The following is a 27,163-nucleotide window of genomic DNA, read 5'->3' as shown; positions in this document are numbered from 1 at the left end:
AAGCGAAAAATCGCTACTCGAAAATGTGGAAGCGCCGCATAAGTGCTATGAGTTTATGATTCATTGCCGCATATTCAGAACAGCAGAAATAATTATTTTACACAAATTACAGCCAAGTAGGTTGTCAAAATTTCCTGCTGTTCTATATTCAGATCATAAGCGTTTTGTATTTGAATTCTGAGACGTGACTTCAAATCACATGAATATGAACGTCATATGATCCTCGTGATCTCGTGATTAATGCATTGATATAAATCGCATGCTATTAAACGCGTGCTCTCTGGTTTAGTGGCGTTAATAGTTCTCGTGTTTAACCTCGAAATCGGCTTTAACTTTTACACTGAAGTGTATTGCGACCAAATAAAGCTCGAACCGGACACTCTCTAATCTTTTAAACGCATGTATACCCTCCATGTAAGGTTATAATTTGAAACTAAACGTGCTACCGCGGTAGCATAGTGTATGAGACTTAATGCCTACCTACAAAACGCCTACCATACACAACACCATACCATTAAGCATGCTGCAAAAAACTCTAGAGGACCCCAAATTTTAAATCGTTTATTATCCGACCAGATTTTGCCCGGTCGTGTGAAAACTCTGGCAGTATCTTTCATAATTACCAGTTCAAGTGCTTGTGGTGCCGTGTATCTTACCACGCTGGTTTTCTGTCTCATATTTTCGATAGCTAGTCCATAATTTTGTTACTAATATGATTGAAATTCGCATAATGGTTAAGCAGTGCATGTGTAATTTACTTGTCTTTCACTATAAAAATATTACTTAAAAAAAGTTATCCAGAAAGTTAATGGTGTTAGGTTACCAAATTTATAGAAGATATTTTATTGTTATTTGTATAGCAACAATGCAGAATATAAAAGTACAACATTTTTAGTTGGATTATAAACATTTTTGAAACAGTCACATAAAAGTTAAACATTTGCTAAATATGTCATCCTACAAAAAGCTTCGTTTTCATTTATTGTAAAAACTTTAAACTCGTTGAGTATGATGTAGCACTGGCCTTGACTGAGTATTAAAACTTAGCAATATTGGTTCACATATATAGTTCCAATATTGTGTATTAAATAATGGTTGCAATTAGTATTAGCTCCGAATCAGGTTGCCAAAAAACAAAATGGACGCTTGGTGCTATTAAAGTTCTGCGTTGACTGATCAGTGTAACAGGATACTGCTTTATAGCAAGCTTAGGTAAATTTAAAAGCAACACAAAGTTTCTTTGTACGTTCTGTTGTGTTTATACAGCAGAAATAAGGTTGTCAAAACTACTTTAATTTTCCACTGTACAAAACTGTCAGACGCCTTTTATTGTTGTAATGTGATGATTTTGAGTTCAGTATTTGCTACTTTTTAGTTAAATTCACACGACAACCTGAGAGTCAAATTTCGAGGCGTTTAGAGCGGATTTTTGCCATTAGCGATTCCCTCTTTACACTTGCATGGGATTAGGTTGAAACCAGAGCGTCATCTTAGCATGTGTTTGTATACATGAAGTGGCGACAGTTGTCAATGACTTGTATCATAGACGATAACATGGTTTATGCGCTGCCAAACAGAGCTTTGGAGTCGACTTATAAATAAACAGTATGACGGTATAAGCACAAATAGCCATACACTTACACATGCTAGAAAAGCTATCTATTATTAAGCGTCCAACAGATTTAGATGATGCTTACTTAAACCACAGGCATTGACAGTACAGTGATCGATTTCTGTTTTAATTTTCAATGTTTTGTATGCTGTCATACACCGTGCGTTGTAATCTGTTATCTTTTTTCATAGACCAGTCATTGGAATTCGATTTTACATTAACACATGTTTGTAATAAGGATTTTATAATATTTCTTATAAGCAATATAGTAGGTTGGAGTAAGATGGGACATGTTTTCGTTCTCCTTTTTAAATTTGTTAGTAAAAAGGAACATTTACACAATTTATAACCGTGTGTGTATAAAAGTAACCAAGCGATTAGAAAACCCTTTTCTAAATGTTGCGTTTACCCATTTTTAACTTTAAAATAAAAGTTTTGTGAAAAAAGAAAGTTATAGCAGACAAACAACTTAAAAATTTTCACCGAGTAATTTTGTTTGTCAGTTTTTCACCAAACGTTGTCACGTCTTTCGAACGTCGCTAATAATTCGTAGCCACAAACCGTACAGTTGTTGCAGCAACAACTTGTACAACGAGCGGTGCTACCCACGATCTTTGGTTTATTATGTCAATAAAGCGTCGCTTATGACCCAACAAACATGAAATGCACGAGCATAGGAATGTAGATATAATACTCCGTCGTCTCGCCCGAGAATTTTTGACGGTTAGCTGGGAAAAAAGTGATCTTTCACTACTTGAACATTGCTTTAATTCCTTATTTAGCGCCACAGCATCGATGCTCATTTTGCTAACACACAGCTATCGCATGATCTATAGCGCCTTGAATAGGACTGTGTTTTATCAATGACTTAATTACATAGTTTGACTATTTATACCACAAGGGTTTAACCAGCGTGGCGTGTGCCAATACCTTCAGGGGTAAAAAAACGTTTTTTTTTCTGCATTTTTACCTCTAAACTGATATACGCTTTATTTTAACATTAAAAAAAAACTTTTGGATTTTAAGCTATGGTGTCAGGGTCAGCTAAACCGTATTGAAATATTTACATGGTTTAATATGAACCCTTAACTGTAATATATGCGCTGCACTCTATGTTTAAACGAATAACGCCGCCAAGCTACATTGAAATTTAGTGAGAATTTTGAGTTAGGGTTTATGGGTTCGATGCCAACCTAAGTAAGCAACGATACGGTCACGACTGAGGTCTAGTTTTAACATTTCCAAGAAAACATAAAACGGCAACTCGCGCCAAAGACCGGTATTAACGCTCCCGAAAATCCGCCTTGACATATTCGGCGCCCGATGTCTGGAGAATCGTTCAGTTTTGAGCGATTGCTACTAAACGGTGGACTTCATACGTCTTGTCTGACCACTGCTATACTTTGGCAATAGGTCAACATAACTTTGAAGCGTCGTAAACAATTTCTAGCTTCAAAACCTGCCATGTCATCTTAACTAACATTGTAGACGTATGCATGCATTTTTTAAATTTTCCAAGTTTTGAGAAAAAGTTCATCGATTATACCATCTATTCATATATAGTTTGTTGTGTATTATAGAACGATTTTTTCACTTTATTTTGCAGCTGATAGGGATTGAAATGTGTGGTTTGGATTTTCGTTAAGGAGAAAATAGAAATAAATGTTTTGGTCGTCAATATATGATGTCAATAACAACATAAGAAGTATTACTTCCTAATGAGAAAGCAAATAACACGACTCAAAATAACACATGGAATCGGTTTAGAGCAAAATTCAAATACTTGCGACTCGTTAATCTTATTGGACCACCTTTAAGCTCGACATTTTGTCTCATAGCTTTTACCTTTATCCGAGATTAGAGTTTTTAGCGCACCTAGGAGTAAAAACAAAAACGAAACCTTTATAACTGCTGTAAGCTTGGATTACTTTAGCAGTTACACTTATTAGTAAATATCTATGAGCTGAGGTATTGTACATGCATTATGTGTTGGGTAATGGCTTTAGTTTTCGAAGCGTTCTTTGTCTATTTTCATTAGTAAAAAATTACTTGAAAAGTATTGGGCAAGACATTACATTGATTGCTGTTTCGTATTATCTTTTAAAACATTACTCGTTTCCGACAGTTCGATATACGCACGCATAAATCCGCATCTGGAGATTATTAAATCAAGTCCTTTGCTTGCTGGGAGGGTCACGAGCGTTTATTGGTCGCCAGGAAGAAACGAGCGATGTCCGTGGAACGAAATATTAGGGCCAAGCCGCTTAGGTGCGTATTAGCGACGTTGGGATATTGAAATCCCGTTGCGCGATTAATATCATTCGTGATTGTCTATGCCTGCTCAGATTTGCCGTCCTTGCCCGGCAGGAAATAATATGGGAACGGACACGACCGCTTAATCTGCTTGCACCAATTTGTGATGGGATAATACGAAGCGATCGCTCAATTTCATTACCAGAAAACCCCGTGGTCCTACATAATCACGTGGCGTCGAATCGACCAATTGCAGCGAGGCACCGGATTTTTGCTTCGAAACTTGGCGAAACGTCCATTATTATACGTTCACGGTTAACGAGCCTATTTCAGTTGGCCCCGATCGATCACAAAGCGCTGGCAAGCCCATTATAGAAGGTGCGAAAATGTCCAAGTAGCTGCTTATGTGAATGGACCTGATGGAGTACCTGCTTGAGGTTTCGCGTTTATGTTTTTCTATTATACGAGCTGGCTTGGGAACGAGCGCAGTGTCACAACAACGACGCTCTTTGCGCTACCGTTCGCACTTTGTTTTTGAAACCAACTCGAATTTTCACACGTCTGAAGTGTGTTTAATCCAAACCACTTCTCTTCAACACGACAGGGAAACTTTGCCCAGCACTCAATGCTGGCGTTGCCTGCACAGATTGATTGTTTAATTCAACGGAACCGGTACATGTTATCATATACACTGTAACAACAAGGCCCCACTTCGCCCGTTATAACTTATCACACGTTCAATGTATATTTAGCATTCGGGCAAAGGACATAGATTGCATGCGATCTGTTGCAAGTACCCTTATGTCAATAGTTCTATGGGTTCCTTTTCTCTTACTTATTAATATTTCAAAGCGTGTCCTGCTGGAGCCAGTTTAAAGCGGTCTGTATAGGAATTACTATAACCGTTCACTATTGGGCGATGTTCCTATAATGACGTCACGTTGTCGTATGATGTCATGCGATAAGAGATGCCACATTAAAACGTTTAAGCGCGAATGCGGTTTTATTAAATTTTTAAAAAATGAGCAACAAATACGCAACTTTTGTTACTAAAGTAAAGAAATCGTTTTAATTTCGTCAAAAACGTTTAGGTTCGCAGTTTTAACACTTTTGCAAAGAAGTTCCTTTTACGTTTTAAAACTTTCGCTCTTCTTTCAAAACGACGGCCATTATTATTGGGGTCCAAATTTTTGTTTTGTTTTCAAATGTAAGTAACTGAAACGGGAGAAGCGCTTCGAAATAAAAATACGACGCTTTGCACACGGCCTGCAGCAACAAAAATAATCATCATCTAGATTTGAGAATGCGAATACTGACTCGGAAAATATCGACGAAAAGAAAGCGCGGAGAAAAGAAGACAGAGAGCGCTTGTTGTACAGCGACAGTGCTGGCATAGATTATCCTTTACTTCACTGTAGGGCGAAGCTGTAGTCGGTGCCTGGCTTTCGTACTTGTAATATACTAACAGTAGTTTGATTGACAAGGTTGGTTATTTATAAAGTTGGAATACTTTGATATAATAAAGTATGTGTGAGAGTTTACTTAAAATACACAGTTTTAGATTATAGATTGTGCATAGAATGCCAGGGCTTCTCTTGTAGTCGCGTAGATTTGCTAACAGAGTGCTGCATTATATTTGCATTAACTATATGTTTTAAAATGTCCAACATTTTTTTTAGTTGTTATGTTAAGTTCTGTGCAGGGTTATTGCACATTCAATGTAAGCAGTGGAAAAGTAGGGACAATAATCCCATTACTTTGTTAAGTAACGAATATTGTTTCCGTACTGTGTTATGAGAAGCTTTTTTGTTGAGACGGTAAACTCTAGAATATTCCAGTTGTGTTGCATTTTAATGAGAATACCAGCAAATTGTAGCCAAAGTTGTATGAGGGACTGGGTGGTCTACTATTTTATTCAATTCTGTTTGAAGGTTTTGTCTTCGTGTGACTCAGACGTGTTCAAACTGGCCGATTAGTGTTACTCAGTAGGACTAATGTGCACGGCAGGCGTCGTTCTTAGGCGGGCAAACTCATAGCGAAAAAGAGGCTTCGCTATTTTACTATCTGCCTCTGTTGGGTATGTTGTAATTAAAGCTTACAGGCCGCGGTTATTTAATTGTTGGTTTTCAAGCGATTTTCTCGCAACATGTTCGTAATTAGTCCGTGCTTTTAATTGGACGCTGCTACATTGCGAACGCTCTGACATACATAAAGCGTTCGGTGCCTGCGGGTTAGGCTTGAACTCATAACTTTGTATTTGGTCGAAAGATGGCAGACATGGTGTCACAGAGTCGCAGCCGCTACGATAAAGTTGCAAAACTGTATCAGGACCAGAGCAGTGGTAAATTAAGATATTTTCAAAGTAAGTTTTTATATAATGTACATTTCTTTGGATATTTTGAGCTTTAAGAATTATAAAGTGAATATGTGTTTTACGATATTTAAAATTATGCAGAAATAAATTGTGTAAAGAGTATAAGCAAATTTGATTTTAATTTGTCAGAAAGTAGTTTTACATTTAAGAAAGGAAAGTAAACGTAAAATGCAATACTGTTTTCCACAACAGCTTAAATGTTACGCTTTCTATTTTGTTATATTTCATTGCGACCTTATTGCCATTTTAGGTTAAACAGATTCTGAATGATTTTGTTTTGTTACGTATCGCTGACTTAGTTTTAAACTTGTAATTTGGTGATGAATTTTACATCAGTAAATGTATGGTTCATACGCCGGCTTTCGATGCTCTCGTCCCCGCAGATATCTCTGGCGCATAAACAAAATGGCGGACGCCTTTTCGCTTAAACAGTCAAATAGAACTTTTGCCGACACTTTTAATTTGATTGTAAATTATATATTGGAATATAAGAACACCGTTAAAAAGGATAATACATATTAATTTGTAACTAGTACTAAATATAATAATTATAGGAAAACCTAGAGTTTTAAATATAATTTATTACTCCGTATTTTCAATGCAGTGTACATTATATTTCAAACTTATTAATAGTAGGCCGAAATGTTTTGTAAAAATGCGTAGTATAATTTATTTGAAAATTTAAATTTTATACACGATTTTTTACCTTTATAGAAATTTTTTTATTTTGATTTTAAATAGCTACTGTTAGTTTTTAACTTGACTGTGTATTTTACCAAGCCAAGACACTCCCCAAAAATTGCAATCATTTCTCTTTTTAGCTTGAAATGACTCCCTTTAAAGATGGGAGCACGATAAGTTAAAATTTGTAACTTTCTGTTGATGCAGTTGTGTAAATTGGGTCGTGTATCACCGACGCTGTTTGGTGGCAGAACGTAGCCAGCGGAGCAGCCGTGAAATTAATCCACTTTCCACGCGTTCAGTTTTGCCGACATCCCGTGCAACAATCTACAGATCTTTCTGTTTTCAAAACAGCTTCGTCTTTTTCTGTCCACTCTCACCTTTTTATTGCGCAGTAGAATGAAAATGACCACGCCAAAGTAATATGGACAAAGTCATCTAGCCAGCTGAAGGATAACTTTAGTTTTTAAACCCAGAAGATTTTATAAGTTTACTGAGGTATTTCAGTTGTGGTTATGTGTAAGCAGTTAGCAGTTCATGGCAACAAATTTACATAAATTATTATTTCATTTTACGCATTATAATTGAATTCAGCAGTTACGATTCAGCAGTTGATAGTAAACATAAGATTACTTTATTTTATTTGGACGAATAATACCAGTACATTTTTCTTTACCAAAGCAATTGAAAGATTTTTAAGTGCCAGTTAAGCATCCTTTATACAAGATTCTAATCTTACCCCGGCCACTAGAGACGCCCTAGAGCAACTTGGCCAACATAGTAGAACGTATAGTTTAAACCGCTAGATGTCAGAAGCGATAACGTGTTTCCGAAATAATCTCGCAGGCTTTTGATCAGAACACCGGCAGAATATAATTCTTTGGTCCATTTATAAAAGTTTTGAATAATTTATTAGTTTTTTTTTTGGAAAAAACTCACTTTTTTTTATAGTGTCTATATTGTTGCGGTTGGTTAGTTCAATAATTCTGAAGGTTTTTAGTCAACATGTTCATTGCATTTGCAGCTTGATTTTGTGAGGCTTTGTTTTGTTCTGAGTTCTGTCTTTTGTCAACAGTGACTCACATCAGTTGAACTTTATTTCCAACGATGCGGAAACATACTTGAAGGGACTTTGACGTCACTAAATGACGTCACTTGCCTGATTCAGGCTGAGGTACCATAAAGCAACACCTGTGTATTTAAAATGCTTATATAGGGATTGTCAATGTATTCCGTGCGGTGGTCAATTTTAGTGGACATACTGTGGGTCTGTGACGGTCTGTCGCGTCCAGTGATTACAGGATTAAGCTGAAAACAATCTGTCCTCGTCTCTCGCTGGTCAGTCAAGCGATTTTTACGCATTACTCGCTTAGTAATCTACTCTGCCGTCGCCCGACGACTGACGGACGCACACAAGAAGCGCTTTGTAATCAGACTGTGTGGCTAGTGGGTTGAAACACGGCACAACTCAGGCATGCGGTGTCAGTCTCGCTTTTAGGCCTAAACACACGGCCGGTGTGGGGTATCAGTATGACAGGGCCGGCTCTGACGATCAAACATTTAGTTTGTTGTGACGCTTCTTACGCGAATAGGAGCCGCTGCATTTTGCCTTGGAGAAATGTTCCCGCTTTGATATGCGCTACTGGTCGGTGAAATTACTTTGTTCAAATAATTGCTGCTTCCCACAGCAGGCCGCGGTAATGCTCCACTAAAACCGCAGCATTACTTAAATTATTAAAATACTTTAGACCGCAGAAGCCTAAAAAACTCGAATAATACCCACACATACGTCGGTTTATATATTATAATCTATAACACATTCCAAACCGTTATACCCTACTAGACAAAAATATACATGATATAATTGCCCAAGAAATTTTCCAAGTTCCGGCGATTCAAATCAATAGGAAAACGTCGACAGCGGTTATAAATTTTCTAAAAGTTCTGTCTGTTTGCTTGCTCCAGCAAGCAAGCCATGTTATACTCGTGCTTCGCGCATGGCGGTATAGTCAGATGTGGCGACCATGGCCGGTCTTGCGGAATCAATTTTCTTGTCTCTCTTCGAACCATCGCAAGCGAATTGTACGGAATGTTCAACCAGTTATAAACATGCTGATCATCAATGCTATCATGTATACGTTGACTCGTGTAATAGTTTAATATCATAGGCGCAGCACCTTAGAGTAACAACTGTTTAAAATAACTGAAATAGCAAAACTATTTTAAGCAAAATCTAGTAGTAACGTTACAGGATATAATCAAAATTCCATGGGTTTCTAAACGCGCATATAGCAAAATAAGCAAATATTATATTGTTAATTTCAGCATCGTACTTACCCCTTTTATACCATTATACAAGTTAAAATTATGTAATGTGATATTGGTGTGTATGTGTCAACCTATAAGTCTGTGCCACCAACACAGTCCAGCTTGAAGAAGCACTCCAAGTTACACAATGTTGGTTTAAAGCGGGCACAGCATTTTTATAACCTCGTACACCCCTGTACACCAACCCCATTTGTATTAGGTTGAGGTCTACAACACATGATGCATGGTATATGTTGACTTTTTCGTTAGTGGATGCTGGACCAACCAGCGTAACGGCCCGTGCTTAACCGAACATTCCAACGCAAGTCGTAATGCTGGAGATGGTTTTAACGATAAGAGAACTGAACCGTATGTCCCACTTGTCGTTAGTCAAGGTTAGCTCTTGCATTTGAGCATATACTGCAGTAACGTGGTCACTGATCCGTCTCTGGCCTGTACAAATGTTATTGTTACAAATAAACAGCAAAGGCGAAGTTTTCGAAACACGTCGAAGCTATTATCGCTTCTCTTACGACTCGCTTTCGTCACGCCCCTCGCTTTCTCCCACTCCTCCTGCTCGCTGATTTTTTACTCTCTCTTACTCCTACCACAAGGGTCTGAAACTCCCAGGCTGTCCCGACTTTCCGAAGGCAATCGATCATAATTAATCACAATCGGGGAAGCGTACAGAGACAAGGGACGCATGGCACTCTTCAAAGGATACGACACCCACATAAGCGTGGCATGTCAGAACACAAATCCACCCGCAAGAGACCACTAAAACTCGTTAATTTTCAACTCGAAACGTTTGCCTTGAACTTTCCAGCAAGTTGCTTTTACCGAGTAATTCGCTGGCTGTCCACTCTCCACTGGCTTCGACTTGGAGTGGTAAGCTTCAAGTGCTGCCTGTTTGAAGGGATAGATAAATGGCAGAACCACTTTAGCCATTTTGGAAATGTTTAGCTTGATGGTTTCACTGTACAGTGATGTAGCTTAGTCTTAGTAAGATGTTTCGGTAAAATCTAATACATGTTGCATATACAAAGCGCAGGTTTAAATAATTACGCTAAGTCCGAATCGGTGTATCGCATTTTGACATAATACAGACTCCAACATTTAATTCTTTGAATAATCGATTTGCGCTGCTCAAATTCGCGAGTATTTTTGATCATTTTGATTAAAATGACAAAATAATAATCTGATGTTTTATTTGATATACCACCCCGAGAATAGCGTTAAATATATAGCTGAAAGAATAGCACATCATACATGAACATTTAATCGCCTTGGTCAGAGTTACACTGTAAGTGTAGAAGTTATATACAAAGCAATGTTGGTAAGAGCGCGTTGTTGACAAGCGTGTTTCAGTGCGCGCTTCCCGTCCAACATACGGGTGACCACTGTAGTTGCATTTCCGTGGAGATAAGCAAACTCATCAGTTTCTACATAGATTTATAACCATAAAAGTTTAGTTTATGAAAATTATATAATAATTTGTTCGCAGTTTTTTTAAGATTTAGCAGAAAAATTCTAATGTGTAGATGCAAATTAAGTAAAAAATTTGAAAAGGAAGCGTGTGTCTGTGTTTTAAAACCTATACATGACATTGTAGTATTAGTGCAAGGACGAAACACTCAGCATATTAATCAATAAAACAGCAGACCTTGTTTAGAAGCAAAGACGCCATTTTGACATTTTACCAATCTCTCTAACTTTACCGGTCGTCGCTCTGGCCATATAAAAACTCATATTACATCATATGAACCCCATTGCGCGTTTGATCGATTAAATGCAACTTACAGTATTATTAGATTTAATTTAAAAGTTACATGTAATGTTTTTAATAACCGCAGATCGTGTATTTAACTTCTTTATATCTTTTATCATTACTAGGCTTTTAGGCGGGTCAACCATTTTAGACTTTTAGAAAAATTGAGTTGAAAAATTGCTTCAGCAAGGACAAGTCCCATGACTTAATTGATCGCTTTTTATTTTAGTTGATGTGGAGAATTGGAAACGGAATTTCAGTTTGGGTGAGCGCTGTTAAAATTATATAACCTGTATAATAACCCATATTAATTTTTACTTAAGTTTTAATATAGTTTAGCATTTGGTATGCGACTGTTTTATTAGTTGATAAAAAGCACTATATTTTGCAATTTTACAAACTTTGTCATTGTTTTACGATAACTTTCGATAGAAAATCGGTCCAAAAATACACAACTGTATATTGTAACCGTCGCTATAACTTTTAGGAATTTGCGAAGTGGTTTAAAATGGCGGGCTGTATGATGTTTCACCTCGCACTTCTTGTTTTTGCTTTAATTTCATTTCGCAGCCGCAAATCAAACAAATATTATACAGCGGGTGTAAAACTATAAGAATTTTTGTGTTTTTTTAACAACCTTTGCCTGTACACTGGGTCGTCATGTTTCAGCGTGGACGTCCATTAGGCGTGAAAGCTGGGGACTAATTCTTCTTGCGACTAATCATGCGTGACGTCCCCTTTACAACACCGGGCACACAAACAAACAAAAAAATCACGCAAGACCAGTTTCGATTAGGATTTTCGACAGTACACCTAAAATATTGTAAAAAGTGTAAAAGAAACATAAATAATGGTAGCAAATATGTTTTAACGATTTCAACTACTAATGTCGTTTAAATTTGTTATTTATTTATCAGTAATCCAATAGATTTTGCGATAAACGCTGAAATCTCAATGTAAATCTAAACAAAACGGCTTATACATTATCATTGGCGTGTTAGCGTCATCTAGCGGCTGTGTGTAATGTCTTTTAGACTTGAATCAACTAACGTGATGACGTCATTTGAAAAGTCCCTCGCAGATTGAGTGTTCTGTTGTTTTTGGTTTAGTCAGCGCTTTGGTTCATTAACAACTCACTTGTTTATTGGCTTCAATTCCACATCGAAATGCAAAAGCGTTATGACTCAGACTATGGTTTATAAGTTGTATTATGTTTATTGTTGTGAAACTTTTTATACAACGTTATCTTCCAAACATAAACGCACGACTACCTAAAAGATATTTAACAAAATTTCCAAAACTCCAAAATGTTGCAATGTTTTTTAAACATTACATACTTTCTAGGGTTTAAAATAGTATTCCCGCCTTATACCAAGGGGTCTAGTATTTCGACCACCTATATCATGTTTAGGAATGTTTCGTCACGCTGAAGTTTAAGTTATGAGTTTGTAAACCTTTGAGAACTACAACATACCAGAAAGGCAATAACCATTTGTTTAGAGATCCCTTTTAAATTTAAAAATGAGATTTCTTTAAAAGAAATTGTTCAAATAAAATATTTTGAGTCTAATTGTTGAAGGGTTTATCTGTAACTATATAGTTGTCCATTTGGCATTGTGTTGTTTCATTAACTTATAGGTTTTGTTCATAGCGTTGTGTATAGTAGGTTGGGGTAAGATGGTCCACACTTTCACTTTCTTTTGTCTCTCATTTGGCGACAAACAAAAAATATTTACAAAATTAAATAACGGTAACCTTATACAATTTTTAAAAAGCATTGGTAATTGTTTAGAACACGATTCGAAAATATGGGTTATCTTATGCCAGCGGTATCCATCTTACCCCACAGTACAAAACAAAATCATTTGAACAAATAGTGTCATAAGTTCTTGTTGCAGCAGCCTATATATACAATCGTTGTACATGCTTTCTTAAGTCTATAAAGGGCGTTGACTTTAAAAAAAGAGCCTCCGGCAATATAAGAACGCCTGTGACTTAGAAATAACATCTTGTCTAAACAAATAAGCCCCCAGTTCTTTCAAATATTCCTAATTTTATCTGAGTAATTTCCATCTCGATAATTGGTCTTATATAACAGGTAGATTTTTGCAAATGTCGAAATACAACCATAAAGAATTATTTGTACTTATCTTTATGGAATTAATATTTTATGCTTTAAATGGAATGATAGTCTACAATGAAAAATTGCTCACATTAACCAATTGAATTGTGGCATGAACAAACTTTTTATGAAAGGGTTTTAAAACAATGTCAAATTTTTGAAATATATCTTTAGGGCTTATCTCAATATAATATTTAAATACTTTCAAATAAACGTAATTCATTTTCCATTTTACTATATAGGCTAGCCGTCCCTTTCGAAAAATCGTCTTCACTTAATTACAATTATATTTCATGTATTTTTTCTGTTTTGGTTATTAATTTGCACAAAACGTTCAGGAAAATACAGAACGACATTTCTTTCCTCTCCTGTAACTTTTTACTATTGCTGGTAAAAAAACTAGTCAGACAAGTTATTTGAAAATGTATAATATTTGCGTGGTGGTTTATTTTACAATTCAGAGATAAACGTTTTTGGGGTGTTTTTTTATTTAGAAACATAGAAGAAACTACATAAAACATACCAGCTACAAAAAGCAAAACAACATATTTTTTGGTTCTATAACTATAGCTAATCTAAATTCGATGCCTTGTGCTTACAATTTGTAAATTATGTTCATTGCTCCGTGCGGGAAGCATTATAATTCGTGACTGGTTTGTTTCTCATGACTGTTGTCGGGAGCCAATTGCTTATACCCCCCTTCGAGTCGTGTCCGCATCGTTGGATACGAACTGTTGGGCGTGACGTGTCGGACAGTGATGGAACAAAGGCACTTGGCAACCTGCTATGATGTCACACACAGCATGCAGATGCTTTGGCCAATGGGACTTCACCATTTTAATCAGCGATCGGTAAAACAAAAATGCCCGACATGCAGGGAAAATGTACTTTTAACTTAAATTTACTTTTAAATGTCAAATTTAATCGCTTTGTGGCTCAAAATACGATACAAGTTCTTTGGTGTATTGTAAGTGTAAAATATAAATAATGCAAATGGCGTCAGTTCTACAAATTAGTTATAGACCAATGACTTACAGTTAACCAAAAAGTTTAATTTAAAATCGTAAAAAAGTTGATTTAAATGCTCATGATTCAAACTCCAGCGGTGAAAAATGATTTGCTCGCCTTGTGTTCGACTAATTTGTCCCCAGTTCGCTTTTGTTAGTAGGATTATAGAAACGTGCAGCCTGTCTTAACAAAGGCAACGCAACAGCAGATTAGATGCATGCAAGGGTCGTCAACCACATTTTCTTTTACAAAACATTGTCCTAATCAAGTTTCGTGCATTTAATTGGTACAAACAAAAACGGATTTAAAAAATAGACCAAAAACAATATTGGAAACTATATTTGAGTTTATTGTGTTAATTCTTCAGCTAAAATGTTAAAAATAACACACCGATCCTTACATGTGTTTTATGTCAATACCTTGGGCCAATATTCAATTATTTTTTCTTTAATTAAATGTCTATTTTATTTTATAAATAGCAATGTCTTATAATTGATGACACAAAAAATGTTTTTATAAGACTGCTGCATTTTTGAATTAGTTTATATTTCAAAAGTGCCTAAATATTTTCCATTTTACTAACAAGCAATGTTAGGATAACTTACCACAAAATATATAATTTTAGCAATTTCTGTCTTTGTGGGTGAAAATTTCCACACCAAAGTATGTTTTGAAATTTAGTAACCGCTTCGGGACTTAGGCACAAATCTTCTTAGGCGTATATACGAGGCAACTATCTCCAGTAGGTCGGAAAATTGACCAGCGCGCTCTTATTTGTCGTAATTTGCACCACTCGACAGTTCTGTTGACAGAAACAGCAACCCCGGGCTGTTGGATGGTTGTAAGGGCGTACATAGCTTCCTTATCTTCTGCTGGGACAGGTGTTACATGTCTCCCCTTATGTTTGAATTGTCCTAAGCTAAGGGAGACGATCTTGAAGCATTGCGTGCTTGAGGTCTTGATGTTAAAAAATCCAAGGGCCATTTGCGTCAAAAGATTCTTTTCACGCATCACTTGCAACAGTAAATTAAGAAACACACCGAAATTCCGGTTGCCATTTTCGCCCCGTGCTTCGTGGTCAAACTTCAGACACTGGCTTCTCCATAATTGTTTGAATACTTGAAATAAACCTCTAATTGCAGCGCACAAGTCCCACATATTCGCAATTACCCGTACTTAGCTACACGCGTGTAATTATTACCGCCGTTCTGTTTACAGCAGCCACACTTAATTAACATGGCGAAGAGCAGTTCTTTGATATTAATCTGCAGCAAAGTTAGTAAGTTATTTACCGGTACATATCTTGTGGCATGCGGCATTCGCTTACTACAACTGCCTAGCGCTACTTTCGGCAGAGAACAAAGTCGTTTTTTTGATAAACCATCAATAAATATGACGCTGATACGACTACAGATTGGGCCGAGTCAGGCTTTCCCGTGTAAGCCGCGCTTAAGCCGTATAAAGCACATCGTTATCTGCTGTGTGGTAATCACTAAGGCATCTTTAATTCGCTCTGGAATTTACGATTTGTTTGTTAACATTACGTTGTAGTTAATGTATCTTTATATAGGGTGTTATAATCCAAGCGTTATATCTCATCTTGCATGTATCGAAAATATAAGATTGCATCTAAAACAAAAGTTACATAATCTTTTACAAACTGGGTCATTTTGGTTCGCAGTATGCATTTGCTAATATTAGCTTTCCCAACGCTCTAGTGTGAGTGTATATGAACACATGCTGCTTCTATTCCGATTTTCTGCGTTTCGGAAACAACGCATGAAATTAATGTTTACTAAGTCAACAGAAACAGCTAAAAATCTGCCCGACTGGAAATGCAATACGACTGTATTTATAGTTAAATGCGGCCTCTCTGCAAGGTTAAAGCAAGTTGGGTAAAAGTTATGTAACACAGATACCACAAAACATATTAATCACAAAACAAATTTCAATAATAAGAAACAAAAATGTTGATAATAGTTTTGCTGATCAACACTATATGAGTTTTAAAGATTTTGTTCCATTTAAAACCCACACTCATAACATTTCATAATATCTAGATTAAAAACTCATTATTTTAAGGTATTTCTCCCGTTTTAAAACAAATTCGAAAACCGCATGTATGCCGTCGGCCATTTTGTTTCGATCAATGTCAACGGTAAAGCGAGCAACGGTATCGGAATGTCTAACGCGTCTAACTGACTCGAGCGATATATATGGTGGCGTATAGATAAGCGAAGGCCGCCATTAATATAGATATATACGAAGTTTTTAATATTTTACTCCGTTTTAGGGTATGTGCACAATGGTCTTATCCATTTTTTCTGTTTGGTTTACGGTTTTCGTTACCTGCATAGATTAGCATTTCCTCTTGTTTAAGCATAGTACTGTGGGGTATAGGAGGAATACCGTTTGCAGATGATTTCCCATATTTCCCAACAGTTAACAACGCTATATTAAAGTATTGAGTACACGGTTTTATAAATAGGTAAATGTTTCTTTTTAACTGCCAATTAGGACAAGAGCAGGACCATCTTACCCCAGCGTACTATGTATATCTTGCTGGTAATTTTATCTCCGTAAACCTACAGTCCGTTGCAGGGCGTCTTGTTTCGTACATCTCACAGCAAGACACTGTTAATCACCACCTTACTACAGTCCCTACCTGTTTAACAAAATACTAACGTGGTGAAGCTAATCGTTGGATAATCACCAATTACTCGCAGCCCAGCACGTCCAATACAACACGCGGCAGGTCGTCTTTTACCGAACATGTTTTCGGCGTGTTATCATAGCGAAGCACGCTGCGTTTCCTTCACCTTACGACGTGTGATAGTGCGTGATAACTCGTATCCTTTCGCACTGCGTTCCTATCCGTACTTTGGATCTGAAGCTCGTTATCTCTAACGGAAGTTTTCGAAAAGGAAATTGTTCAATATCTAAGATAGGAGACAATAACGAAGCTCCGCAATGTTTTGGTAAGATAATAACTTGGAAAAACACAGAACGTACAAGCGAAAATGCGTGTCGTACATGAGTTACGACAGCTGTGGTTGTTTATCGTTAATATCTATTTTAAAGTAAGCACCTTAAAATTTAGCAAACGAAATCGTGTTCGTTGTGCATAACAGTCTATTTCCTTCGTCTTCTGTGTTTGTTCCGTCCATTCTAATTGTGTGTAACTATGTCTGTGCTTGCTGGTCTGTGTTTGAGTGGCCGCAGTCGAATTAATGGCCATCGCCGCTGCCACAGTGCAAATACAGAAGGTAGGGGAACATACGGGCACTTTGTACGCAGTCTGGATACAACATAAGCCGTAACTGAGACCTCAGATCTGCTATCACTACAATTTGCCCCGTTTTACTTTAAAATTTACCCAACTCAGCAATTGTACATGACTATATTATACCACAGGGGTTTCGTTACAACTTAAAAATATGAAAACCTTATTTTCAAATGCCCTCGGTTTGGGATAAGTTTGGGCTTCGGCGTACCGCACGTAACTTGATACGCTTTGGTCAGTTAAAATCGAGCGGACCGGTTGCGCTAAGATGGACTGACGAGTGGTTGGTAGAATTTCCGGGGTACGGAAGGCGCGCAATTTATACCAGGCGAGAAATCTTGCACCGGCAGATGACGTCGCTCTGACGTCATTCCGCCATTAAGAATCTTCCTAATTAAATTCTAATTGCAGATTGAAAGACGGTCGTATTTTTAGCATGACAACAATTCTTAGCGGGTGGTAGCACCTGCCGGGTCAGGCCAGTCCTTGTCTCATGCTCCAGATTCAAGCTCGGCAGACCATTTGCCGCACTTCATTTCGGCTTCTCGCTCCGACCCCCCAACGTCCGCTATTCACACTTGGAGCGCAGCTTTGTTTCTTTCTTTATCTTATCGGAGGCGCCAAGCGATTGCTTCCGAATTTCCAGGCCTTCCCCGCTTGCAAGGGCGGCCTCTCACTCCTTCCCTCGCTCCCGCCTTTCTCTTTTTTCCTCGCTCGATTTTAATTAATCGGGTATTTAAATTCGTCACCACTTCCATTTGAATCATTAAGTAGCTTGTGGTCCTCTTAGTCACAAGGCGGGATCTCCCCAATCTAGATACTTGGTCCAAGCATAGCAAAAAAGCCTAACTCATATAATAATACATTAGCAGAATAGCCATCCTTGAAAGTTATCCCAGTTCGAAAAGTCAGTTTAAATAGTAAATCAAATCAGTCTTTGTAATCACGAATAATCTTAGTCGTATTCGAGCATACATGTATGGAACATTGAAATGAAATCAAAGAAAATCAGGCATTCACATTACATTACATGCTATTTTCAGTTCGTATTTTAACTTTTATAATTCTTTCTACAGATATTAGGCTTCAACCTGATAATTTTGAAAAATAGAGGTTTATTAAATTTGTAAAATAAGTTGATTGATTACAATCTACAAGCAAGAAGTTTGAAAAGTAAAAAATCAAGTTGAAAAACGAAGACATTTTGAACGAAAAAACAAATTCATTTCAAGTACCACGGGTGAGTTCGTAAAAAATACCTAATGAGATATTTTAAAATTTAGCGAAATTGCAAAAAATTGCACATGTTTTTTAGGCTTGGTATTATCGAATAAACACGCAATACTTCAGCTAAAACCGCAATCAAAAAAATGTGTGGTTTGTGGTATAGGAAAATATTTATCTGCTCGTTATATTTTTGCATTAAACGCAAGTAACAGATTTAAAATAATTAAAAAATCAAATAACGATATAGTAGGATGAAATAGATGGGCCATGTTTTTGTAAGTAAACAAAGTTATTTAAACAATCACCGTATACCCCCATGACTCTGAAAGAGCGTTATTAAAAACACAGTTAGGAAATATGGCATGTTATGTGCTAAACTTATTCATCTTAACCCGTAATAATATTAAGTTGTTACTTTTACGAACATTTTGGTGTCTGTCGGTTTTCGTTCTGTTGTGATCGTTGCGCTGATAAGTGGCCAATGTAAACATAAACAATCTCGTCGGTGCAGAATGTTATGGGAACTGCAGGTCTGGAGGTAGAAATACAAACGCCGATAAAAACAAATACTGCTCTGTTTAGGGACCGAATAAATGTTTGTATATTGGAATATAGTTTGTTATTGCTTGACAGTCTGCACGCGAGTACGAAAGCGTGTGAAAAATCGTAAATGGAAAGCGATTTAGTTTGTACCGCTGCTCCGAAAATTAAACTACGTTAAAATGAACCCTTTCAAGAGTTATCGGTAATGAACAATAACTTACAGAATTAAATTATTGATTGTGAAACTAAAACTTGGGATAATCGGCCACTAATCCGACGACGTTGGTCAGTTTCATTGTTTTAACGCCCTGTACTTTGGCGAGCGTTTAAAATTCGGTCATTCAAATGACCAAGGGCACGTGCACGCGTTGCTGGACTATTACGTCCGCTTGGGCAGCTATTGTTTGAATATTTGCTTTAGAGCCCTGCACAGCCTGCAGTGTGGTGTTGTACCGGTTCCCTGCATGTATGGTGGCCAACTTCAATAGCCGTTAACACAAAAGACCAAAAGGCACCTGGTGTAGTCATTAAGTTCACCGCTATTCGTGTGACCTCGTTGTACGATTCACCTCAGCATTCCGTAACGTTAGTTTTGTATTGCAGGTTCAATTCCTAACATGTCGTATTTGAAATCTCCCCACTACGCTATGAATGGACTGGGCTTAGGCCACGATATGAATCTTCTTCACCCTACAGTCACCTATCCCGGTAAGCTATAGTTCATAATAAACTTTAAATATTCACATTTATTATTGCCATGGTACGTTTGCGTTATATGCATATAGCAGCATTTCCCATATGGCTATTTAAACCCTATAGTCTACAATTCGATTATCATAAAACCATGAAAGTGTATTCCCTGCTGCCCATTTACACCCAAGGGACTCATAAGCGTGTACTATATGTGTGACTGATGCGTTAGACTTAAACTAACTTATTTTTCTTTTATTTCATGTTCTTCTTTCTGTGATGGACATTTCACTCTAATTCAAATTCTTGTTTTTGAACCAAAAGGCGACTCTGCAGCTTGTTACTTCCAACGTAAGTTTACCATTAATGTGTTTTATTACATAACCTACATTAGCCAATCTTTTGTCCCACTCAAAAATTCCCAATAGCGACGAAAATGACCGTTAATTAACAAGCTGTAACGTCGTTGCTGTAATTTGAACGACAGAGCAATTAATTCTAATCATCGGGTTTCTAATGTGGCGTGAAACAAGAGTAGGCACGCGTTGCATGCAGGAAAATTGCCGACAGAACGATTATTCTAAAAACAGTATAAAGGAATGCTGGCTTCAGTATAAAGTTGTGTGTTTAGTAGCGACCCTTAGTATTTATATTCAGGTTTTATAGCTTAAGACTTAAATGGCTTTTATTTATAGGAATCCAAGGAATGCACCAAGGAGCTAAGAACATGCAATTTGCGGCACCACCAGTATACAGTAAGTAAAACTAACTTAATATGAGCTGCTTATGTATATCCTATGTCGCTTGTGGGGGAAAAATATGCCGCGTTGGGAAAAAGTTGGCAATTTTGTTATGAACATAAAAACAGGCAAAACAAAGAGTGACATAAAACTCTAAACCATTTTTTTTCTTTTAGGTTCGTCTAGAAAACAAAGGCGAGAGCGAACGACCTTCACACGAGCTCAACTCGATATTTTGGAAGCTTTATTCGGAAAGACAAGATATCCCGATATCTTTATGAGAGAAGAAGTTGCCCTAAAGATCAACCTTCCAGAGTCCCGAGTACAGGTATGATAAATATAAATTAAAATGTTCTCCTATTAAATACAAAGGTACATAGTTCGAACCTCAAGCTTGCATATTGTTTGCTATTTTTTAATGTATTAATGACGCTCGTTTTTTCTACTGTTTCCTAAATCAACGTATATGAAACGTCATCTTACATGACGTCATGCGTGGGAGATTTTTCGCTCAAAATAACATGTGGGCCGTGGGACGATTTTGCGACGTAACAATACGGATTAAACCGTGGGGGAACAATATGCTTATCGTTTTAGCGTATTAACAATCACATAGCTGCTTGCGTGCGCTCTCCTGCAACGGACCGGCGTCGCGTCGACGCATTGTGCGCCAGCAAACGCAACGATGGCCATGGGCTTTGTAGCGAACGCTGGGCGCTGGATTAACGCCGACTGTGGGAACCACTGCAACTTGGGGCTTTAATAAAATTCTTGCACCCCGCAGTGCTATATGCGTTCACCATCACTTTGCATTCATTACTTCCCACGTTAACTCTGGGAGCGGAACATGCAACGCCCGCCGTTGGAATTACCAATTACTTTAAATTCTTCGTACCTTATAAGTTTGATGTGTTTAAAATATACGCAGGGCGTGAAATTTTTGCCTGTCTGTGATTTGAAACAACTTTTATCCATATACCCAACAATCTGTTTTATTTCAATTTAATTTAAACATGGGAAAAACGTTTTCAGTATACACGACGACTTTGACATTAATTACATTTTGTTTTCAATCCCATTTATGCAATGTAACTACCATGTGACTAACTTTGATACATTTTAATTTTAGGTGTGGTTCAAAAATCGACGAGCAAAGTGTCGCCAACAAGTGCAACAACAACAGCAAAAACAAAAATCCGGGTCAGGTGGCAGTTCATCTAATTCAAGCAGTAGTACTGGTAGCAGCAGCAGCGGAAGCGCCAGCAGCACCAACAGCAACAATAATAGCTCATCAAGTTCAAATAAGAAGAAAAGCCCACCGACCACACCTACCCCAACGGCGAACGGACCTACTACCAGCAGTTCACCCTTCCAGCAACACGGAGCACCTTCAGCACATGCCCCACACGCGCAATCAACCAGTCCACCTTTGCCCAGCTCTCCAGTGTCATCTAACGGACAAATCGCACCATCTGTCACGCCATCAGAGCTTATGAGTGCCAACGGCCCAGCACCGATCAGTTTACCTGGATCCCATGGCGCACACAGCGGTATGGTACATAACGGTAGTTCAAGCAACATTTGGAGCCCTGCTTCGGTCTCTCCTGGTGCAAGCAGCGACGGAGCATCAAACGTCCCAGGTATCGGTTACACCGGTGCTTTGGGAAGTAATAACTCCCCATACATGGCTGCCGCAGCTGCTGTAGCTCACGCTGCACATTCACCATACTCTGCGACATCCAATGCACAAGTTTCATCAACTGGCTACCCACAAAACTACCACACCTCGCACTCTTACTTCGGTACAATGGAAGCGTCCTATCTTCCATCTGTGCCTTTCCCGGGCGCTGCACCTGGATGCGGAATGGGAGATATGTCAATGGCAGGGCAGCAGTCCGCAGCTCAGCTTGGCCACCACGGTACTGGCCAACCCCACCCAGCAAGCCACCATCAGTTTATGTCTCAGTCGTACCCCTACCACCATGCATCGTCAGGGGTAACGCCGACCTACCCTACTGTCTCGGACTGCTTAGACTACAAAGACCAAACCCAGGCGTGGAAATTCCAAGTCTTGTAACGCCTATCACGCGAAATGTAGCACTAAACACAGCGAGCTGTACGAACGCCTGGCAGCCAAGGCCGATGCGAACAATGTAGACGAGGCACCGCTTTTGCTCGACGCTGTTAGGAGACATACTGGCGAACTGACTTGCCAACTATAGATACACAACTTACCAGCTTGAAATGGAGTGCCAACTGTTCGCCGCTGGTCGGAACTGCATAAGTGCGCCTTGTAAATAACTTGAGAAAGCCGCTTAACCGAGTGATGTTTCTATAACCATTCGCTCGGCCAAGTTTACGAGTTTATCAGCAATTGTACGAAAAATTCAGTTTTCCTGACGTCATAAGATTGATGTTGTAACTTGTGTTGTGTTTTTTTTTCTCACCGCTTGGTGTTGTATTGCTTTATTTAAATTCTTTGTTTTTTTTCGCAGTTATATTTGCTATATAATAATACGCTGCACAAGGTCCTAAGTTATCATATTTTTCATAAAAACTTTTGGTTTGAAAACAGACATTTTCAGCACCATACACCCATACCAGCATAAGCTATAACATATTAAATAATAATTTCAACCCTGGTGCTGTAATGTCGGTTGAAATCGTATGCTCAGCGTTTCCTTACCAACATAGGTTGTTTTTCACCCTACGATACAACAACAGCTTTTTATTTGTGCTGTTTTCAAATCATTTTTTTTCATTTTCGTGCCCGAATACACCGCGTAACTTTAGAGCATTTCAGTATTTCGCCGAAAAGACGACTGCTTGAACCATCTTAAAGGAAATCTGTGCAATATAAACACCCACACATACCTTTCCAAACATTCCAGAATATTGGACTGTCCTCCATTTTGGATTAGGTTTCGTTTAAAAACTTAAATGCCCGCGTATGGTTTATAATGTTGCCAACTTATGGTTCAATGCTTTATCGTATAAGATTCCCCAAAAGCCATTGAGATTTTCGTTCGCGAAACCATATGTATTAATATCACACCGTTTATCATCTTATACACGGCAGTGTTGTTAACTTTGTTTCTGTAACCGAATGTCCCTTTATTTGCTTTTGATCAATACAAGAAATGAAAAAGTGTCTTTGACTTTTACAAAATAAGAAACATGTAGGCAGTAAGCGTTTGTTATTTTATTTAATTTCAGAGATTAATGGCATAAATAAGTAACCCTAACCAGGGCCTTAGGAAGTCCCCATAAATTAAAAAATAAATACGTTTCTTATACGAAGTGTCATTCGTCAGTATATGCTTTGGTTAAGAGATTTGTTAGTGTATTACAAGACTGTAATATAAGGCAGTCGTTGAATTGGCACAACAAGGAGAGATTATGTGGTCTCTATTTTATGCGCTGTCAATCAATAAGTGACCAATAATATACAGTGCATGGTATAACGGTTGATGGGACGTTTTTTAATTATTTGTTGCATATGTTTTCTTTTTTTCACTGTTATAAGTAAAATTCTAGTAACAAACAATATCCCAATAAAAACAGTATTTATGGTTTGTGATTTTTATGACATCACAAGATATTGTTGATGTCTGTTTTGAGACTATCACGTGACTAATGTTGATTTCCGATACTGAGTCAGCGGTGGAATTTACGCCGAAATTGTTGAATTGTTTTTTATGTTTTAGACTGTATTGTTTTACCTAAATAGTAGAATATAGCATACTATGCATGATATGTCATATTAAGTTAAATGTTCGAAAATTTATGTTTTAATTGCTTGACAGGCCGCCGAATAGACAAAAATAAATAACTTATAATTTATACAGTAAAAAACCGTTTGTTCAAAATGGGCAGTTTGTTTCGTAGTGAAGAAATGTGCCTGGCACAGCTGTATCTTCAAAGTGAAGCAGCATTTGCGTGTGTAAGTGAACTTGGAGAACTTGGACTTGCGCAATTTCGTGATGTAAGTGTTTTGGTTCCTAAAAACACCTTAAAAAATAATTTACCCCCAACCACTAACCCCTTAAACAACAACAACTAGCCTAATACTTTTATTTAAATTTCAGTTAAATCCGAATGTGAATGCTTTCCAACGTAAGTTTGTAAACGAAGTAAGAAGATGTGATGAGATGGAACGAAAATTACGTGAGTTCTGTTTAAAATTTTAGGTTTCAACAAATGTCCCTTTGGTCAAAATTTATGTTAAAAAATTAACTTTTTTTTAATGAAAATTTTTAACAACACACCGTTTTTTGGTAAATTCTTGTTTTTATTAAAAAATAAATTCCAGGTTTTCTTGAAAGAGAGTTGAAAAAGGACAAGATTCCTATTCGGGATACAGGAGATGACCCTGTGGCCCCTCCTCCCAGAGAAATGATTGGTCTTGAGGTAGTTTAATAATACCCATATGGCAATTTTACCTTCACTGTTCAAAAATACATTGGCAAAGTTATGTTTAAACCAGATTGGAAAATTTTGCGCTTTTTTTCCGACCCAATAACTGTTTACTGATTGATCTCTTGGCTGGTTGACTTCTTTTGATTACATTAACGTAACAAAATCCATTGGCTCTTTACAATTAGTGGCATTTTCTAACAGATCGCATGAATTTGAAACACTATATCTGCATGCAATTTAAGCAAAAATCTCTCTCTATATATAAATATAATAAACATTGTAGGCCAAGTTTGAGAAGTTGGAAAATGAGATGAAAGAAGTGAATACCAACCAAGAAGCTTTAAAGAGAAACTTTCTTGAGCTAACTGAACTGAAGCATATCTTGAGGAAAACTCAAAGTTTCTTTGAAGAGGTAAGTTAAATGATGGTAAAACAATGCTTATTATTTTTCTAAAGTTTTAAAGTTATAAAAATGTGTCAAATTCAAGTTCTTGAAATGTGTCATAATTCAAATTTATTGTTCATATACCAAATTTAAAGTGTACAGGGTTTGTGTGGATATTATGCATGGATTTTATTTAATGAGTTGCATGGATTTAAATTAAAAGGTATATAATATAAATAATATAAAATACCTGCCAATATAACAAAAACACGGGACTAAAAAATCTTGATCAAAAATTCTCTGTTGTTTGTATAAGAGTATTTGAACAACACCCCTTTGAAATATACAATTTGTCCAGTGGTGTATCTGACTAAAATACTAACATGGGCAAGACCTGAATTTAGCCTCCCTTTGGCTGCACCACTTAATTGAACAAACAGTTGCATTTCATAAATAAATGATCTTTCACTTGTACATTATTCTTCCTGTGTGTATACTTCGTTTGCCTTGATCTTTGATTGATGGATGGTTATGTTTAATTTGCATGCTGGTGATGCTTCTACTACTTTCTACTTATCCTTACACATAGGGAGGAGTTATACTGTTATATAAATGCTTTTTAGTTAGTTGCTTTACCATTTCAGCAGTGGAGAAAGTATTGTAGAAAAATGTTATTTTTTAGAATGTTTTCGTAGATCAGTAACAATACTTGTTATGTTACTGGTCAGTTATATCCCCTTAGCATACATTGTTAAGTATTCTAACATTAGTTCCTTAGAATTGTAGCCTCTAAGTACAGAACTAAACAGTTCATTATTTAATGAACAAGTCTTTAGCAAGCAATTTACTAAGTATACCACAAGTTAATCTTGCAGGTTTAGAAAAGGCGTAGAAATCCTAGTTGCATATTGATTAGGTCTCATTTTGGGTTCAGTTCAACAGTACATATGTTTGCTTGACAATTTGCATGCGTTTTAATATCTTTTTTTGAAGTTTTATTATTATTTAATCAAAACATATTTATAAATGCACATAAAGTCTTATACACATTCAGTTTACTGGGCATATAGTGAACTAGTAAAGCTATAATCCAAGTAATAATAACTTTGACAACCATATGTTAAAGTTATAGCTTGCTTTACTTTAATTACCTTTTCATTCATTGTTTTTTTTCCTGCATTGTTATTGTTTGATTTATTCAATCCTATGGAAGTTATTCAATCAATCTAAAACAAGAACTCATTACGTGTGGCTAATGTTGCTTACATATATATTTACATTATGTAGCATGCACCAGTGGTTTATTTTTAACCAACATATAAAATTAATATTTCCCCATTGCCCAAATACACAGATAAAATGGCAAAGCTATATTTTACATAGTGACCGTGGACCTGGTCATATATATACACTATTATGATTTATTACTTATAACCCAGGCATACCCCCGTTGAAATAGGAGTCTAGACCCCTTTTTATGGTAAAAAATTATGAATAAAATCAAATAACTTTGCTTCATTGCGCAGCCTATTTGTTTTTTTCGCATGTTGCGGAATAAATGGACCCCTTTTTGTAAATTTCCGGACCTGTTTGTTACTTCACAATACCTTCTTTATTTGTCACCATGCATGGTTTGTTTAGGCTGCCATGTATCATGGAAATCAACCTGAAACTAATCAACCTGAAGAAGAAAATCTGCTTGTAAATGACTATGCCAAAACACCATACACAAAACTTGGGTGAGTGGTTTC

General features: G+C 37.1%; 2 protein-coding genes across 6 annotated transcripts in view; both read left to right on the top strand.

Annotated features, from left to right (window-relative positions):
• The first annotated feature begins 18,503 nt into the window (after nt 1-18,503).
• On the top strand, nt 18,504-23,759 carry otx2 (Otx). Its single transcript, NM_001032490.2, is given in 6 exon segments — nt 18,504-18,648; nt 19,782-19,886; nt 20,193-20,219; nt 20,564-20,623; nt 20,785-20,936; nt 21,738-23,759. Coding segments are annotated over 5 exon segments (1,278 nt in total). The 5' UTR covers nt 18,504-18,648; nt 19,782-19,795; the 3' UTR covers nt 22,686-23,759.
• Nucleotides 23,760-24,412: 653 nt separating this feature from the next.
• LOC100175508 (V-type proton ATPase 116 kDa subunit a-like) overlaps nt 24,413-27,163 on the top strand; it is a 27,243-nt gene continuing 24,492 nt past the window's right edge. For 4 of the 5 annotated variants that reach the window (XM_026834097.1, XM_026834099.1, XM_026834100.1 and 1 more), the window contains exons 1-4: nt 24,413-24,593; nt 24,697-24,775; nt 24,921-25,018; nt 25,311-25,439. In XM_026834097.1, the coding sequence (XP_026689898.1) occupies nt 24,477-24,593; nt 24,697-24,775; nt 24,921-25,018; nt 25,311-25,439 (423 nt within the window). In that variant the 5' untranslated portion in view covers nt 24,413-24,476. Of the gene's footprint in view, nt 24,594-24,696; nt 24,776-24,920; nt 25,019-25,310; nt 25,440-27,053; nt 27,152-27,163 lie in introns of all 5 variants that reach the window. The other variant, XM_026834098.1, reaches the window with a different exon arrangement.

Source organism: Ciona intestinalis, chromosome 4 (assembly GCF_000224145.3).
Source record: "Ciona intestinalis chromosome 4, KH, whole genome shotgun sequence".
Lineage (NCBI taxonomy): Eukaryota > Metazoa > Chordata > Ascidiacea > Phlebobranchia > Cionidae > Ciona > Ciona intestinalis.
The sequence above is the reverse complement of the archived record's forward strand: the minus strand, read 5'-3'. Positions and strand labels throughout refer to the sequence as shown.